This window comes from Lepisosteus platostomus, chromosome 9 (assembly GCF_059453375.1).
Source record: "Lepisosteus platostomus isolate fLepPlt1 chromosome 9, fLepPlt1.hap1, whole genome shotgun sequence".
Lineage (NCBI taxonomy): Eukaryota > Metazoa > Chordata > Actinopteri > Semionotiformes > Lepisosteidae > Lepisosteus > Lepisosteus platostomus.
The window spans coordinates 29,496,408-29,510,111 of NC_142619.1; the positions used below are offsets into that span (position 1 = coordinate 29,496,408).

At 37.7% G+C, this 13,704-nt stretch overlaps 1 protein-coding gene across 9 annotated transcripts in view; it reads left to right on the top strand.

Moving 5' to 3' along the window:
- The first annotated feature begins 583 nt into the window (after positions 1-583).
- msrb3 (methionine sulfoxide reductase B3) overlaps positions 584-13,704 on the top strand; it is a 45,118-nt gene continuing 31,997 nt past the window's right edge. Inside the window, exons 1-4 of one of the 9 annotated variants that reach the window (XM_088644645.1) lie at positions 762-797; positions 6,492-6,566; positions 11,688-11,802; positions 13,480-13,603. In XM_088644645.1, coding sequence (XP_088500771.1) covers positions 11,722-11,802; positions 13,480-13,603 — 205 coding nt within the window. In that variant the 5' untranslated portion in view covers positions 762-797; positions 6,492-6,566; positions 11,688-11,721. Of the gene's footprint in view, positions 798-6,491; positions 6,567-11,687; positions 11,837-13,479; positions 13,604-13,704 lie in introns of those variants that run through there. The other 8 variants (XM_088644644.1, XM_088644652.1, XM_088644649.1 and 5 more) reach the window with 8 other exon arrangements.

Sequence of the window (13,704 nt, forward strand, 5' to 3'; positions counted from 1 at the left end):
GTAGCATTCCAAGTCTCCCGTCTTTCCCACTGGTACCTAGCAGGGCGGACCCCTCTAGATTCCAGCAGCTGAAAGTACCGAACAAATACTATGGAGACAGGATCCAGTGATGCAGGGGGGATACAGTCCCCCAATGCAGTACCAACACTTTTTATGAAGCATTCAATCCAGCTATAAACGAACCGGATTAAAACGAATTACGGATACACTTCTAGCAAAGAAAAGTAATTTCACTTGCCTTAGAATACGAATATTTCACCGTCAGAAAACGTTATTATATTTACCACCCACCATCATTTCAAAGGGGGCGTACAAACCACTTCTACAGTACCACTATACACAACAGCATTTATTTTACGACTTTATCTGTCATCGAATACGTTTCACGTCCACGATTGTAATTGAGGACAAAAGTGAAAACATCATAGAGACAACCACCTTTAATTCTTCGGGCACATTTAAAGCTCCATTTACAACAATCCCACACACACACAAAAACGCCATTTTAGTTAGTTTCTCTCACTCTGTAAAAAGTTAGCCCGCTGCTCTGCCAGATATCTCTGCCTGCTGTGCTCCCTGCAGCTCCCAGCCCCGCAGCCCGGTCCTGCTCTTGCTCATATTTGGAGATGGCTTTCACGGAGGAATTTCCCAGAATGCCCTTGTTATTACCTAAGAAGTACACTGGCGTGTTTAATTTTTTCGTCCCTGGCATTACATGAGCCGACGCGGAACTGCTCAGCTTAATCCATTTTTCATAGCTACCGTCTCCGTCTTTTTATCTGCGCAGTTTGTCGCAGGTAGGTACCGGCACTTTGTATTTTCTGCCTAGCGCAACAGAACAGCGCTCTCCTCGAGAGTTCGGAGCGGGTTTTGCAAATAAATGTGCTTCTAGAGCTTTCTCGCCAGCACTGCATAGTGACTACTTTTAAAAACCGGCCCAAATGCATGGAAGTATATTTCCGTACTAAGTCGCTTTGAGACGAATGCCTGAATCATGTTGGGGGGTAACCTTTCTGAATTTTTAGATGTTTTTACACAGCTCTCAAGTAATTACTGAAGTTGTCACTGTTTCAAACTGCCGGCTCGTAATGTAAACATTTCCAACACTGTATCAAACCCGCCTGTGCACCATTACAACCGAGAACAAAATAACTGTATCAAACCCGGCTGTGCACCATTGCAACCGAGAACAAAATAACATATCATGACTTATTCAGTTTGGAATAATATAGCTGGGTCGTTAATAATAAAAACCTCCGGAAGTGTTGTAAGAGCTTGTACAGTATGTGCGCTCTCCTTCAGTAAACTACTTAACGCAGGTATTTGTTTTTTACTAATAAACGCACTACAGTTGCCCACCATGTTTTAACCACAATCGACACATCTCGAATCCACAATAGCGGAACAGCGAAGAAGTGTCTTATTTTCCCAGAGAGCAATTGGGAGAGATCAGTGAGAAGATAATCCATTAAATCTCTTGTTTGTGCAACGAGAAACATGACCCGCAAGTTTTAAAGGCACTGTCTCCAATGCACTGGTGTGAATTTTGGATGTAAATAGGATTACATTATTGTAAGAAAAAACAACGACCCGTAGTCTTTTTTTAGTTGGTCTTCCTTATCTGTAGTGTATTTTCTGAAGTTCTTAAAAGCCCTAAATGGTAATGGTTAACTCTGAAGGCTTCTGATATTACATTACACAATTTGGCTGTTACACTAGATTTAACAGAGAAGTCAAGCAGCCTTGTAATCCCAAATATATTTTGCTATTATGATCTGATGTGGAGTCACAAGACACAAGAGTTTGCCTCCAAGCATAATCTGCAACGCAGAAGGTGATTTTAAGAAAGTGCTACAGATAATATTAAATAACATTACAGCATGGAGGGTGGCACAGTGGTGCAATGGTTAATATTGCTGCCTCACAACACTGGTTCAATTCTGGACCAGTGCTTGGTTTGTATTTTCTTCTTGTGTTCATCTGGGTTTCCTCTCACAGTCCAAAGACATGCTGGTAGGGTAGTTGGTTTCTGGGAAAATTAGTTTTGGTGTGATTGTGTGAATGTCTGCGTGTCTGCTGTGCGATGGACTGGCGTCCTGTTCAGAGTACACCCAGCCTTGCCCCATTGCTTGCCGATATAGGATCTGGCTCCCCCGTGACCCTGAATTGGATGTAGCCGTTAGAAGATATATGGACAACAGCATAGCTAAATATGATACTGCACCTCATAGGAGTCTACTTTCCTTCATGTTGTAGTGCAAAAATGGATCTCTATAATTTTGGTCAGGAACATTTGGAAGCTTTTTTTTGAGCCTTCAATTAATTCTTTGCTTCTGTCCTGTGAAAAGTACCCCGTTTTGCAAGGAAAGCTATTTTAAAATCTAGCTGCATTGTTGCATTTACGGTTGTAGTCATACAACATTTTCAGTGCATAAAGTGCTGAAGGTGGCTCCTATTATAAGGAGGATGTGAAAGGTGGTTCCTACTTTTACGGCTGGCATGATTTTGCCAGCTTATCTCAAACCAGTCCCGACAGAGGTAAACTAAATTGGTATGAAAAGGAGCAGAGACCATCTTATCTTTCATTAATTGCCACAGCTAGAGATAAATACTTGCTAAAAGTATTCTTGGCAACAAGTAAGAAGGCTATAACACATAAATTGTTACAAAGAGACCCCCCCGACCAAAGAAAACTGGATTGTTATTGTTTCAAAGATTTATGAAATGGAAAAATAAACCTTTCAGTTAAGACTCCAGAAGGAAGTTTTTGAGAGATACTGGGAGAGGTGGATTATTTCTAGAAACTAATCAGAATGACTTTATTCATTATATCCTCTGTAAAGATGCAAAAAAAGATACATAACAGACTTTATACTCATTTATATTTGTAATACTTGAGGTTTTAAGATGACTGGAAACTTATGTTTTTTATTAACATACAAAGGTAATCAGAAAACACAAACTTTAAAGAAATGACCACAGCTAACTGAGTTTCCCCTTCTGTTAAAAACTGCCTTAACCTGTATGTTTCTACTTTTAAGAGCCTGAGGTTGGTTTGTTTCCTGGAAGTTCATTTTCAATGTCCTTATTAAGCGTTGTCCCTTCATACTGTATGTTACTTAGTAACAAGAATGAATTGCTCATATGAATAATCTAAGTACATGCGTTCATTAGCTGTAGGCAGGCAGCTTCAAGCACCACATCTTCCAGTGTAAGAACAGTATAAAAACAAATTCCAGCAGCAATCCCAAATCCAAGTTATTTTTTTTTTAAAATAGCCTTTCATCTTGCCTGCAGTGTGGAAATATGTTGTAACAGCTCTCCTCCATTAGTTTCAATTTGCAGTATGTATTGTGAAAGCTAAGCACTGTCACTTAGCATTCAGTAAAATTTTACAAAATAGAATTTACTGTCCCATGTTTTTGATCACCTTAATATACCACACAGAATTGAATTGATTCTGAGAATTAGTAAATTATGGGTAGTGTCCTTGCTAAATAAGGTACAGAATAGCTAACATACTGTATGATGATAATACAAGATTACTACATTTAGTTAAATCTTTAGAATGCCAAGAAAGAGAATTATTATGAAAATAAAATATAGTTTGTGTTGAGCAAAAGATGTGATAGTTAAAAAGTTGTTTTTGACTGATGAGATAAATTTGAACTGTTTAGGTCAAAGGTTTTGCTTATATTTGTGTTGAAGAACGAGTCAAAAGCCGACTAAAATGTTGCCTTGCACCAACATACTGAATATCTTGCAATAAAGATAGTGTTCGACATTTGAATCAGCACATTCTATTAGATCTGGACAGTTGCCTTTAAACCACAAGTAGAAGGTGGGATCTGATTCAGAAAGTAGATTAAAAGAACCATTACTGTAGTATTTTTCATTGTAGACAATTATATTCCAATTATTGTAAAGGGAGAGAGGAAAGACTGCTGTGTTCACAAGAGTTGCTTGAGTTACCTTTTCTGGTTATCACATTTGCTGTTTCCTGTTTCATAAGGATGTTTGAAAACTTGTCGTGAAAGGAAAATTGAAAATCTGAACATTTTTAAATATGCAGAACATAAACAGTGTTCCCTTGCTAGATCCCTACAAGAGCTTTAATTGATCTGTGCTATGAAAACAGCATATTACATCAATATTTTTTTCCAGAAGAATATCAAAGATGGTAATAAGATGCTTTGAACAAAATGTTAACTTATTATGTTTATTCACTTTAAGTGGCATTTTGTAACCAAACTTGTCCTTTAATGTCAAGGTTTCTATTACGTTTCCAGCAGGAAACGTACATTTAAAGAAAACAACAAATACAAAGAAACATGCACTTTTATTTGCCATATCCCTGCAGCGTTCTGTTCTTCTGCCTGTGCTATTTTTGTGCATATCGGTAAAAATCTGATCTTAAATTGCTCCCTTGGGGATGAATAATGTATTTTGAATTGAACTGAAATCTAAAAAATCATCGGATTTGAGTCATTCCAACCTTAACCGCTCTGTATAATTCTTTCACTTTTCATTCGCTCCCCTGAAACAACAATTTGGTAGCGTCTTGCAGGTGACAACAGCCTTCCCAAATGCTTAGAAGAACATAAGGCAGTTATGGCTTTGGTGGTGGCCCTTGACTCCTAGCAAGTGACTAATGCAGAAACCAGTCAAGTCCAAAAGGAGGTTGTGATGACAATTGGAACTATCACTGTGATGCATTATGGTGATGTTTGTATTAAACTTGGTTAGAGTGAGTGAGGTATACTATAAGAGGTTCCAAGTCGGTACAAATCCCCTGTAGAATGTGTGTACCAGATGTCCAGTCCAGGTCCTAGAGGGACAGTATGTATGTACAGTAGGTTTTCATTCCAGATAAGCTATTAATGAGGTAAAACAACTACGGTAGTCACTGGTTACCAGCTGAGCCCGTTGAACAGATTGTCTTAGTGGGCCCTGTGTTATTTTACCAGTTGTACTTTAGGAAGTGGGATATTACTCATAGACCATTAACAGGGGTCTCTTGTGACAGGGGTAACATTCATTGACTAGAAAATTGCTATTGTAGCACCAACCCATAAAAGGGCAACAAAACACACCAAATAATTAAGAACCAATCTATTTGGCAATGATTTTCATTTGGATTGTCAGTGTGGATTTAGAAAACCTTGGTTTTGCTTAAGCTTGTTAGAGTACTTTTAAAAAGCAACAACGGTAATTGATATAAGTGGAGCAAATTATGTGATACATTTACATTTTAAGAAGGCTCATGATAAAGTTCCTCAAAGAAGATGATCAAATATCATGTGGTAAGCCTTCACGGCAATGTACTTGGATTAAGATTGGACTCATTGACAGGAACTCGAGAGTACAGAAATGGGATGAATGTTTCAATTAGGTTAATGTAATAAGTGGAGTACCTCAGGGAACTGTAATAGGAGCACTGTTCTTCCTGGTATATGTTGGTGATCTAGATTCTGTCATATTTAACAGAAAGATCACGTTTGGATATTATGTTTAAGAATGAGGATAATCAAAACACTGTGGAAGCTTCAAAAAATCACAATGGCTTGGACCAAACACAACTGGCAAATAACATTTAATATAGACAGCTTCAGGGTGTTGCATAAGAACATTTTTTTTTTTCAGTCAAGAGAAGGCCATCCTGACCATCTAGCTTGTTAGGCTGCTAGTAACTACAGTAATTGATCGAAGGATCTCATCCAGCTCTGTCTTGGTAGAAGCAATGGTATTGGCTTTGTGGATCCTGTTCTCAGTTTTAAAAGCACTTTCCTTTAGTTTTCATTTTTCTGCTTCCGTTCATGATTCACTGTTGATTTTGAAGACCTCCTTCAGGCTACCTCAGTGCCTTTGACAAACTGAGTACTACAGTCACGTCCCTTCTGCACTGTTCAGGATGGCAAGTGTGAGGAGGACGTTCTTTTATGAGTCCGTTTTGAGGATCCACTCCTGAGCACAAAGGAATGTCCCACACTGACAGGCTGATAGAACTGAATCTTTAGTCGTGAACTAGAGGAAAGTAGAAGCAGAAGCAGAGGCAGTACATTTAAAATTCAGACAGGAGGCACTTCTTAACTCCACAACAGCGGGTTGTGGGACCGATGAACCAGCTACCTGGCCTTGTTAGCCAGCTGATACCCTGGGTTCTTTCAAAAAATAGCTGGTTGGAGATCCACAAACCAATTAACTACTAAAACCTTCATGTATTAATAACGCTTGTAGAAGGAATCAATGTGTGGAAATGCTAGTCTGTTTTTAGATTTATTATTTTTTCATTATAGTTTTATCAATGGGAGTTTAATATACATAATAAAATACCTTTAATAAAGAAGGGTTTAGTTAGTCAAGTCTTTACGTAACTTAAATCTAACTATAGGGTGCTATAGGTGGAAGTGACCCTTTCTTGGCTGTTGTGTGAAGACATGTAGAGATTTAACATTCGTTATATTATGATGATCCTCCTTTATTTTCCCTAGCTGTGTCAGCAAGTGAAGACGGAGGGACGGGAGAGCAGGAGCGCAGACTCACTAGGGTTTATTGTCCTTTAACAGGTGCGTGTGCTGATCAGAGTGGGAGGTAGCGAGAGAGAATGTAACTGCAGCCAGCAGTCCTCGAGATAGAGAGAGGAAGAAAGGAAACTTCCCTTGTTTATATAAGCAGGAGAAATTAAATAACAATAAATGAAAAAACTTTTTAAACCCCCATAACAAAATACCATTTTAAGCATATGCTTAAAGTATACAGTACAGTAAATGGATTAGATTTACCTTTTACTTTATATTATTCACCTGGTAAGAAGCTCACCACACTACTCTTTACACATGTAACTGCATCTTTCCTTACCAGCAGCTTTTATTATGGGACCCATGTGAGATTTTTAAAGTCAAATTTACATAACCCAGGGAGAAGATGTACTGTATAGAGGACAGTCTGTAAATGAGGGTAATGTTTTTTTTCCTTCAGATAAGAATACTGTTTTTTCCTTAATTACACTGCCGATTAGCATAGATCATGTTGATGTAGGTCAAAATGAATCTTATGTACTTTTCCCTTTTCTTTCTGAGAAATCAAATTAAATAATTTTATTGTCCACCCTCATGGATTTGCTGTGTCAGAGTAGCAACTTTTGTAGGGAGGGAGGATGAATTTTTTCCTTCGTAATCACAGTTTAACATCGCTCTTTAGAGAGCAAAATGTGTTGTCAACTGAATAATTGCATATGGAAATGAACTTTCACACTGAGTCAGCTTTGTGTTAATGATGTGCTGCCATTATGGACATGCTGTTTATCAGTCTGGCATAACTGGAAGTTACAGAACGTGAACAGCAGTTTTTATCAGACTGCAGTTTATACCAGAGTGGAATACCATGACTCATTGCTATATTTATATCCCTTAGAGACTGCATAGTGCTGATTTTCTGGATTGATAGTATAATGATCTAAAGCAAAAGTGGTATTTATTTTTCTGAGTATTTCTTATTTGCTTGAGACTTGATTTTGAGTGATCCATGACAGCAGTTTCTTGCAGCCCTTTTGCTCAAACAGGAGATACTACATTGGAGATACACGATCTTGTTGTTTAATTATTCAGACTGAGTGTTCTAGGAGGATTAGGAGTATGTTTGTGGTATAATGGTGGGCTTAGTTCTGTGCTGGTTGGCCTACAGTAATTGGAGAAATGGGGGGAAAAAAGCCTAGATATACCTGTTTCCTTCATATTTAATTTAAATGTGAGGTTAGATTATTTAGAAATGTAAAAATGTTCAAAAAACCAGAAAGAACTTTTAGAAACTTTTTATTAGCCTGTGCTGATTCAGTTTGAAATTGCTTTTTGTTTTTTTACAATTTGGCTCATAACTGACCAGACCAGCCATCAGATCCAGTCCTGTAAGATCCTTTTTTTTTTTAGATTTTTTAACATGTTGAATGAACAAATGTATAATTTCCAAGAGAATTAAAGTCCAAACAGTACATAAGGCATACAGGTTACAGAGAAGACAAAGAAGAGGCAAGGGGTGAGCTCTAAACAGTTATATAAATATGAAATGTTTTACACAAAATAGCTTTTTTTTTGTTGCAGATCAAAACGACTCTTAATTTTTTTTTTCTTTCTGAAAAATAAAGTGAATGAATTTTATTGTCTACTCTCATGGCTTTGCAATGTCAGAGTAGCACCTCTGGTAGCCATGGAAGCATCAGTCAGATGTGTAACAGAAGGTAAAAATAAGTACAGCTAAGCAGAAACATGCACGTTTATACAGTAGGTTGTTCCAAGGTTAGTCTTAGAACATGTCTTGGTTGTGAAGAAGCGTCATCCGAATTAATCTAATTTATGCATGTCAATTCTGTCCACTTGCACCTAGGGGCTTTAACATCCTGGGTGATACCATTGGATGTCAATACAAAGGACTGAGTGCTTTGTTGAAATATGGGCACTCTGTGTAAAGAGAGTGATGATGGTGTTAAATTGAGGCTAATCCAGTAGATAGACAATCTTCTGTAGGTCCATGTCTCAATAACACAGCAAGGTAATACGTTGTACAGCACAACGGCTTGTATTTCCCGGTTACGGGTCTCAGCCCCCAAGATGCAGTCTTGCTTATCTAAAGGAAGTTGACAGTGTTATTTATAATGTCTGTCCTTGGGTAGCATCATGATACATGGTGCCATTTAGTTTCTCCACCAAGGCCAAGTGATGCTGACAGTTCTCCCCATCAGAATGTTTGTCTCTTGTAGACAAAATTGATTTAGTCCGTGTTTTTTGGAGGACAGTGCTATTAATGGTTAGCCGAACCTTGATTCCTTCCACCAGATAATTAAACTACTGGAAATGTTCTGTCAGTGAATAGAATTTTTGAGGATAACATTTGTTTATTCTGGAGAATACTTAGAAGAAGATACCAGAACATTAAAGCAGAGGATTATCCTATGCATTTTATTTTCACAACCTGAAATGCAATAATATTTTACAGGATTAATCATGTATACATGTTCGTTCGGCACCACATCCATGATTTGTATACAGCAAAAGGAATGAATTCTGGTAAGGAAAATCTGAAATGCAGTGTGTTTTAAATATGCTCTTTATAAAGACCTGTAACAAGAACCTACTTTTTATCTGTTTCACAAGCAGTATGTTTAATTCAATAAGGAATTGGCAGTTCTGCACTTTGAAGGCTGTTAGAGTCAATATTTTGTTTGATATCGATTGGTTGATAGTAAATTGTTACGTTTCTAAAATCTGAAATATAAATAAAAACTCCTAGAGTCAGCATATTCCTGATAATAACTGAGCACTTCATACAATTATGATAATGTGCTAGTAGTATTTTTAATTTATTTTACACGTTTTGCACTGTGATGAAATGTCAAATGCTATATTCTGTGCCATTTACTTAGTGGTAATGGTTAAAATTAAACAGTTTAGGAAAGGTGGGAAAAGTCATAATGGACAACTTTAAATCGGATATAAAAGCTGCTTAATTTCAGTACAGTATTACATTAAGTTCCATATAATACATACCTGTGCATATAATCAAATATAAAATGTATTATAGCTTTGTATATTGAATCATAAATCATACGATTATCCAAATATCTGAAAAATACTTTTGAGTGAAGATGTCCAATTAGTATTGTACAGAACCAAGTCAGAGTTAAAAAGTTTGAATTGAAGTGAATATTTCCTATACCAGCACATGGAACCTATTGTTAAGCAATATTTTTGAACCATAATAAAACGGAAACAACATCTGACTTGTTGATACAGTATTACTTCTTTTCAACCTAGCAGAGCACTGAATTGTCAAAGAACACTATTGCTTGTTAGTGATGCAGTATTTACCTCAGCAGAGTAACAAATAGATGTAATAAAATGTCTAAAATTAATAAGAAAGCACAGCTGTGCTGTCGGAGATCAGGATGGCATAATTCATTCAGCTACAAAGGATGTGCCTTCTTTTTGGTGAAGATCTCTTCATTACCGGAAAGAAAGTAGCAATGAAAATGCACGTTTCGTTAAAGTGAAATTCATTAACAGAGTGTTTGGAAATCAAAGGAATGGGTGCATTTTTAAAACATTAAGTAAAAAAATATTTTTAGAAAATGAATTTTGTTTGAACATCTGTTTGCATATTTCCAAGTCAATTCTAAATAAATAGGTATAATAAATGTATTAAAGCTAAGGGTTTTCCACAATTGCTTTTTCTTTCATTTCAAGTTGATGCTCAGTATTGGCATGTCTGCCTGTTTGTCCTTTATAATGTAGCACCTTGACAGTTGAGGAGCAATCTTTTCTTTACTATGCTCTCTAATATGGTGTAAGGCTAATTCCAACCAATATTTTATGGCTCCACAGGTGGTAGCGCTGTGGTGCAGTGGTTAGCATTGTTGCTTCACAGCGCTGCGGCCAAGGGTTCAATTCCAGAACTGCGCTGCTGTCTGTGTGAAGTTTGTATGTCCTCTCTGCATTTGTGTGGTTTTTGCTGGGTGTTCCAGTTTCCTCCCACAGTCCAGATATACTGGTAGGTTAATTGGCTTCTGGAAAAAATGGCCTGGTGTGAGTATGTGTGTCTGTTTGTATCTGCTCTGTGATGGACTGGCATCATGTCCAGGGTGTATCACTCCTTGCGCCCATTAGTTGCTGGGATAGGCTCCGGCTTCCCCGCGACACTGAATTTCTTAAAGTGCCTTGAAAATCAAAGAATTTTCTAACCATAGGCCTGGATAAGCTGCACTAGAGAGAACTGGCCTGGAATAAAAAGAATGATAGAAAAAACATTTCTTCTGCTGGACATTGCTTCCAAATAAATGTTTATTCCATGGTGAAAAGAAGGCTCCACAGCTGTAACATTGAGTTTTTCTTCTCTTTTCAGTATGGAATAAACCTTTTTCTTGTTCCTTTGCTGACGTTTGTTGCATGCTGACGCAGCTACCTACTTGAATTACTTCCAAATATTTGGCGGAGTTGAAAAAATTAATACAGTAGTCCCTGGAATGTACCTCTTAAGGATTGGGCTTCTGGCAGCTTCTCTGGAGGATTTGCCTCTTGTACACTTTTAGCACATTTGTTGATCTTCCACCTTGTGGAAGATTGTGGTATTGAACTTATTTTCTAACTTACTGATCATATTTTGAACTTATTTTGTATTAAATTGTTTAGTCAGTCCAACATGCTGCTTTTCAGTAGAACCATATGGGTTTTACTCAAGAAATAATGTTACTTTTGGATGGATTTTGCATCCAGTGCTGCTTCAAAGTCTCGCGTTGGTGGAGGGCGGAGTGGTGTCACTGTGGCTAAGGATCTGCGCCTGTGGCTGGAAGGTTGCCGGTTCAAATCCCGTGGCCTACTCCTACTCCGTTGGGCCCCTGAGTAAGGCCCTTAACCCCAGTTGCTCCAGGGGTGACGTAGAAATGGCTGACCCTGCGCTCTGACCCCAAGCTTCTCTCCCTGTCTGTCTGTCTCATGGAGGGCAAGCTGGGGTATGTGAAAAGACAAATTCCTAATGCAAGAAATTGTATATGGCTAATAAAGTGATCTTCTTCCAGTAAGCTGGTTTTGTTGAATATACAGGGGTCTTTGAACTGAGATTCTCTGCCTTGCTAAACAGCAGGATACTACCATGTAGTGCGACTGGGTTACAGAGTGACATTGCTGCCTCTCTTCCCGTAGCACTGGGGCTGTCTCAAGCTTTGGTACAGGCCAGATGGCTGCGATCGTCAGGCGCATCGGCTGCCTAGTGCTTCTGAACTTGGTGAGACAGAATAGGAAGACCTTTAAGACTGAGGTGCGAGGACTGAGTAAGACTGCAGCTTACCTAGGTAACACCTTGTTTCACTGGACACCATTATTTTCACCTATGACAAATAACCACACTATGAAATTGAAATCAATACATTGTTTGCTTTTGCCGACATGTTTGCCTCAGTGTTATACATTACCAAGAAAAAAACTGTGAAATCACTATTGCTTCTTATAGCAGTATGAAATAATGGTTAAATTCTAGTGCGCACTTGTGTACTAGTACATCCTTTTATGACTAAAGGCCGGTTTTGAGATCGGGCATACCTGCATCTTGTTCCTCCTGCCTGAATGTTGACCAGAAGCATTGTTATGTTTTAGCGTAGTTCTTCATTATCATTAGTTGTGTGAATGAGATGACCTCCTAAAGCAAAGGACTTCCTGCAATTTTCAAGCTTACTATTATTATTATTATTATTATTATTATTATTATTATTATTATTATTATTATTATATAGTTATATATTAGTTAATAATAATATTGAGTTCCAGGCTAACACACCTCCATTTGTTTGAATTATGGGAAAAATATAATTTGAAGTGATTTACGAATATTGTCATGCATTGTTGAATTGTATTTGTCCATATTTCACCAATTGATTGTTTATTCTATGTATGTTAAAACAGGTTGAAAAGTCAATTTATTAGTTTATACCTATTAAAATGCATAGATCATTGAACAGATGAAAAATGGTCTGGTATTGTATTTGATAAATGTTTTTTGTGTTCACTGTCAGATGTATTTCCTTTTATCCTGCCAAAGGTGTAAATCTCTAAAAATGCTGTGTTGCCCTATTATCAGGTATCGGGCAATACATTAAAATAAAAGAATCTCACCACTGAATGGATATTAAATTAAAACAGACTCATCGCTATGAGAAACTGAAAGACCATTTCTTTGCTATGCTTAAGAGTTACCTTACCTAAGAGTTTGTTGTAGGTACAGATCATTGGACATTGAGATGATGCTCCTCAAATCAGCAATTATCTGATTTGGTTGATTGACTGGTATGTGGTATGTTTGAACAGATTGCACCACTGCACCCATGACCCGGTACTGTACGTGCAGTTCAAGGTCAGCTGACATGGGCCATGATAACAGAGAAGTTTCACATGGGGATAATTTTAATCAGTTTCTAAACACATAAAATAATGGGAGTTTTATGTTTTGAGGGGATATTTTTAAAATCATGCCTACACTAAATTGTGATGTCAACTTTAAAATGAGATATGTTCAGTGGCACTCTGAAGAGCAAAAGGGAGAGAGCGCCTGCTCCTTCATTGGAGTATTTACAGTATGAATCAATCAAGTGACGTAAGTAGTATGTGCATAAGAGAAAACTGTACTTTCTATATGTCTGTTTACTAATTCCACTAAAATTTATCGCTTTCATGTTGATGGTCTAATCTGTACTGCATAATCACAAATAATTTTTGAACCAAGATAATTTTGTAATCCTTTTCCTTTTTTGAATGGAGGTTAATTTTGTTTTAGAAATCGTTATTGCAGAAGAAAACCTTTTCTTTTTTTTAAATGCTTATTTCCTCGTTAATGATATGTACAGTAAATGCAAACTACATTGTGTTGTATTCAATGCAAGGAAGCAGCGTTGGCAAAAATGTTTTATTTTTTCTCTTCATTTTTTCTTCTTCCCACTTGTAGCTCCAAAGCCCTGTTGCCTCAGGTTTTCTTGGTGGAAATACTGCAGTGATGTCCGCATTCAGTCTGCTGCACCTTGTGACTAAGAGCCAGCCTGTGGCCCTGCGGCCCTGTGGCCTCCCCTCAGGTTGACTGGGTGCTGTTTGACGTGTTTTGCGAACATGAGCCCTAACACACAAGCTAAAGGGTGAACGCTCTGCTGCAGAAAAACCAGGCTAGTCCGCGTTC